Source organism: Pezoporus flaviventris, unplaced genomic scaffold (assembly GCF_033815535.1).
Source record: "Pezoporus flaviventris isolate CSIRO_AGI_PZ_B2104156 unplaced genomic scaffold, CSIRO_AGI_Pfla_v1 ptg000158l, whole genome shotgun sequence".
NCBI classification, from domain to species: Eukaryota; Metazoa; Chordata; class Aves; order Psittaciformes; family Psittacidae; genus Pezoporus; species Pezoporus flaviventris.
In genome coordinates this window covers 829,352-833,764 of record NW_026892706.1, presented here as the reverse complement: position 1 = coordinate 833,764, position 4,413 = coordinate 829,352, and the positions used below count along the sequence as shown (strand labels likewise).

The 4,413-nt window shown below is 59.8% G+C and overlaps 1 protein-coding gene across 1 annotated transcript; it reads left to right on the top strand.

Moving 5' to 3' along the window:
- Nucleotides 1–632: 632 nt before the first annotated feature.
- On the top strand, nucleotides 633–4,139 carry PYCR1 (pyrroline-5-carboxylate reductase 1). Its single transcript, XM_061479939.1, has 7 exons — nucleotides 633–778; nucleotides 850–920; nucleotides 1,010–1,189; nucleotides 1,647–1,868; nucleotides 2,341–2,433; nucleotides 2,821–2,984; nucleotides 3,092–4,139. The coding sequence occupies exons 1-7, from the start codon at nucleotides 712–714 to the stop codon at nucleotides 3,249–3,251; spliced, it is 957 nt and encodes a 318-aa protein (XP_061335923.1). The 5' UTR covers nucleotides 633–711; the 3' UTR covers nucleotides 3,252–4,139.
- Nucleotides 4,140–4,413: the final 274 nt, after the last annotated feature.

Below are 4,413 nucleotides of genomic sequence, written 5' to 3'. Positions count from 1 at the left end.
GTCACCGGGAAACCGCTTCCCACGGAACATCCGCGGGCAGCGGGACCGATTCTGCAGAGCAGGAACTGCGGCAGCGCTCCAGGGCCGCTTTACCGGGGAGTCGGGGAGCACCCGCCGGGCACCCGCACCGGGCGGCCGCGCAGGCGGGACACCTAGAGCAGCCCGTACACCTGCCTGGCCCGGTGAGGAACGGGAGAGGCCGCGCCCACCGCGTGGGGCCGGAGCATCCCAGGAATGTCCGGGGCGGCGGCTGGGGAGGGGCCGGGCCCGCCCCGCGCTGGCGCCACGCCGGAGGCGGAGGGAGGCGGCCCCCGCCGCCCGCGGCACCGCCCTGCTGGGACGCCCCCGGCACGGCCCTCCCGGCGGCGGCCCGGGGCCAGCGGCGGCGCCCGAAGCTTCCAGAAGGGCGGGCACCACCGGCCGGCGGCTGCTGCGGGCGGACAGCGCCCCCTGACGGCGCGGCTGGGCGGAGGGCCCCGCGCGGCCCCCGTAGGCGTTGAATGATGCAACACCCCGCGCCGGTTGCGCCAATTGCTGGCGAGGGCCGCGCCGGAGGTCCCGCCCCTCGCCCGTGAGTGGCGGAGGGGTGGCGCGGCCCCGCCCCGCCGCCCGCCGATTCGCTTCGTCTCCAGGCCCCGCCCATCAGCCTCCCGGCCTGCGCGGCGCGCGGCCACGTGTGCGGCGGCGGGGCCCGGCTCCTGCAGCGCTGCCATGAGCGTCGGCTTCATCGGCGCGGGACAGCTCGCGCTCGCCCTGGCCAGGGGCTTCACGGCAGCAGGTGCGCGCGGGGCGGGGCGGGGAGGGCCGGGAGCGCGCACGGCGCTGGGGCTGACGCGGTGCCGTTCGCAGGGGTCCTGGCCGCGCACAAGATCACGGCGAGCTCCCCGGACACGGACCTGCCCACCGTGAGCGGGCTGCGGGTGAGTGGGGCCCGGCGGCGGGCGCTGTGTGTGCCTTCTCCGGAGGGGCCCCCGGTGACAGCGGCCCCGTTTCTCCCGAACTGCTGCAGAAAATGGGCGTGAACTTCACGGTGAGCAACAAGGACACGGTGAAGAACAGCGATGTCCTCTTCCTGGCCGTGAAGCCCCCCATCATCCCCTTCATCCTGGAGGAAGTGGGCCCCGATATCGAGGCGCATCACATCGTGGTCTCCTGCGCGGCCGGGGTCACCATCAGCTCCATCGAGAAGGTGAGCGGGCATGGGGAGGGCCGGGGTACCCCGACAGGAGCCACAGCAGACACCCAGTGCTCAGGAACTGACCTTGCACTGGTCCCGCTCCTCCGGCCCCCAGGAGTGTGTGCGAAGGACGGGAGATGCTCGTGCTTCCCAGGGCTAAACTGGTGCTGCAGCCAGGTGATTGTTTTGGGTCCCCACCAGAAGAAGCTGTAGGAGCTTTGTGCCAGCTCCTCTGTCACACGAGGTATATCAGGTCTTTCCCTCAGCAGAGGTGGGTCATGGCTGTGGCTTAAAGCAGGGGATTTGGGATACAGGAGTGTCTCTTTTCTCTTTGCTTGTGGTGTTCTTGCCAGGGGAGAGTCCCTCCCTAGATAGCTTCTTTGGTATGCCAAATATGCACTGAACCTCATTTTTCTCCTTTCTTTTCTTTCCTTCTTTCTTTCTGTCTCTAATGATTTTCTGTCCTAAGAAACTCTCTACCTTCTGCCCCACACCAAAAGTGATCAGGTGCATGACCAACACCCCTGTCATTGTCCGGGAAGGCGCTACAGTCTATGCCACTGGGACTCACGCAGATGTGGAGGATGGGAAGCTCTTGGAACAGCTGATGGCCAGCGTAGGCTTCTGCACCGAGGTGGAAGAGGACCTGATTGATGCTGTAACAGGGCTCAGTGGCAGTGGCCCTGCTTATGTATGTGCTCCTTCCTCAACTTGGGGTAGGCCTGGGCATAGCAGTGGGCTTTGCATGCAGGGAAGGTCCATGCAGCTTCAGTTTGTCATTCCTTGTTTTCCTCATTGCTCATGTTAGCGATGAGACGTAATCCAGGTGTCCAGTTTATAACCAGCTCGGGTCAACAACAGAAGTCTGTTACCAGTTGGATAAGTCTGAAGTCCACAGCCAGTGTGCAGTGTCCATGTTGCAAAACATGGACCTGCAGTTAGTATGACACAGGAGCTGAATGTCTCCCATTCCACCCGCTCCAGAGTGGGAAGCAGCGGGAGGGAGGCTTGGCATGGCAGCCAGTGAAGGGGAGGCAGTGAAGACAGTGAAGTCTGTAAGCGACAGCAGACCTAGTGTGATCCTGGAGCCCTGGATTCTCTCCTCCCTGAGACGCTCTTGAAGTGGAGACGTTCACTCACCTTCTTCCTCTGTCTGGTCTCAGGCGTTCACTGCCCTGGATGCTCTGGCAGATGGGGGAGTGAAAATGGGTCTTCCTCGCAGGCTGGCTGTTCGGCTTGGAGCACAGGCTTTGCTGGTCAGTATTCCCTCTCCAGAACATGTTTGATTCTGTGCAGAGCATTGTGCGCATCATGGGTTTGAAGTGGTTTCAGTCCTCTTACCAAATGTACTGTGAGCCCCAGATTTGGTTTGCCTGCACACAGGTTCCCGGTGAGGGGACATAGGAAGGGTCTGCAGCACCCTGCTGGTGTGTGGTATTGTGGGAGCTGGGGCTTGGGGAACCCTGACTTGTCTGCAGGCTTTTCAGCTCTGAAAAGTGTTTTGGCAGCCTGCTAATGGCTGTCAGGGGAGCTCCGTTTGCCCCTGTGAGTGCTGGGTGCTGCTCTCCACAGTGGTGAGCAGGAGTGTTTGATGGTGGGTTTCTCGGTCAGCTCTGGCAGCCGTTTTCTCTTCCTTGCCTCAGGGTGCTGCCAAGATGCTGTTGGAATCTGAGCAGCATCCCGGGCAGCTAAAGGACAACGTCTGCTCCCCCGGGGGAGCCACCATCCATGCCCTGCACTTCCTGGAGAGCGGTGGCTTCCGCTCACTCCTAATCAATGCTGTGGAGGCTTCCTGCATCCGGACAAGGTCAGCACCAGGGAGGTCCTACAGGGCCTCCTACAGAGGGCCTTGCCCTGCACGCTCCCCATCTCTTCCTCTTGCTATGTCTTAACTCTCCCACCACCCCATTGCAGGGAGCTGCAGCATTTGGCAGACCAAGAGAAGATCTCCCCAGCAGCCATAAAGAAGACTTTGCTGGATAAGGTGAAGCTGGAGTCTCCTTCTGTGTCACTGGCATCTGCCAGCAAAGTCAGTCTGTTCAACAATAAGCACCCCGGCAGCAAGAAGAACTGAACAGGCTGCTGTAGTCTGGCTGTGCTGAATATCAGTCTCCTCTGTGCCCTTTCTTTTTGTCTAAGGGGAACGCTCGCTCTGAATGCTGGTGTCCGCCATGCCTGGCTCTTGGCAGCTGTGGGACGGTGCAGTGCTGTAGAAGAGGGTCTTTAACTTGTAGTGGGGTTGGTGCAAACTGTCCCTGGCATTGCTGATCTCTCTTGGGCAGGGGTGATGCCATCTTCAGAGCTTCATCAAGAGCATCGTTTGTTCAGAAGCCTTGGGTACTTCTCGGGCAGTGTTCGAGTTGTCCCATGCAGAGATGGCTTCTAATTGGATTTTTAAAGAGGTTTCAGAATGTCTTTTTGTTTCCAAGACCCTATCTTGCATCTGCTATCCGAGCCTGTGTCTTCTTACTGTCTTTATTAGCTAGAGCAGATGCTGCCATGAAGATGCAGTGCTGTGCACTATGTTGGAGGCTGCACACTAAAGCGCCTCTCGGAAGGGACCAAAGTGCCTCTGCCCCATCTTCCATCTGCCTTGACTTTGAGACAGATGGTGTGAACCTCTGGACACACTCTTTCTCTCTGGCACTGCTCCTTCTCTCTGTCCTGGTGTGGGGAACCGTGAGCTGCTCTCACTGTCCCTACTTTGCTACTAGCATTGCTTGGGCGGTTGGGCAGGGAAGGGGTAGTGAGGGCTCCCTTTTCGCTTGGTTGCTGAAACTTCTTCATGCAGGTGATTCAGGAAAAGCATTTTGGTATGGATGCAGAGGCTGCCAAAGGTGCTGGTAATGCTAAAGCAGTTTTAGTGCTAGGCTCTGAGCTGGTAGCAAGAGTTTGACCCTGTAGGCATGACAGATGGTTGCTCCTCTTCCCTCTAAACATAATAAACTGCTGCTCCAACAGAGCTCTGGCTAACCCCAGCTGTTTGGACTGGGTGTATCTCTTGCCTCTGGCAGTGCCCACTGGGTCCTTGCTGCCTGAGGGAGTGTGCTCAAGGTGTGCTGGCAACCTGACTGCAGATGGTTTGTCCGGGGGCGGGCAGGGGAGCACATCAGCCCACTGCTCGTCACCAGTGCTTCCCGAGTAACAGCCCAACAGCTGCTCTGGGGCCCTGTGCTCACAGTTTTCAGGGATTCAAGAGAAGGGAAGGAGGAAGGGCTGAGTATCCCAGCCGCTGA

What these genes read in the sequence shown, in the direction of transcription:
- PYCR1 (XM_061479939.1), top strand. Translation starts at nt 712, where the DNA reads ATGAGCGTCGGCTTCATCGGCGCGGGACAGCTCGCGCTCGCCCTGGCC. An exon ending in CCACCGTGAGCGGGCTGCGG is followed by an intron (nt 921 to 1,009) that starts GTGAGTGGGGCC and finishes GAACTGCTGCAG; the next exon opens with AAAATGGGCGTGAACTTCAC. An exon ending in GCTTCCTGCATCCGGACAAG is followed by an intron (nt 2,985 to 3,091) that starts GTCAGCACCAGG and finishes ACCCCATTGCAG; the next exon opens with GGAGCTGCAGCATTTGGCAG.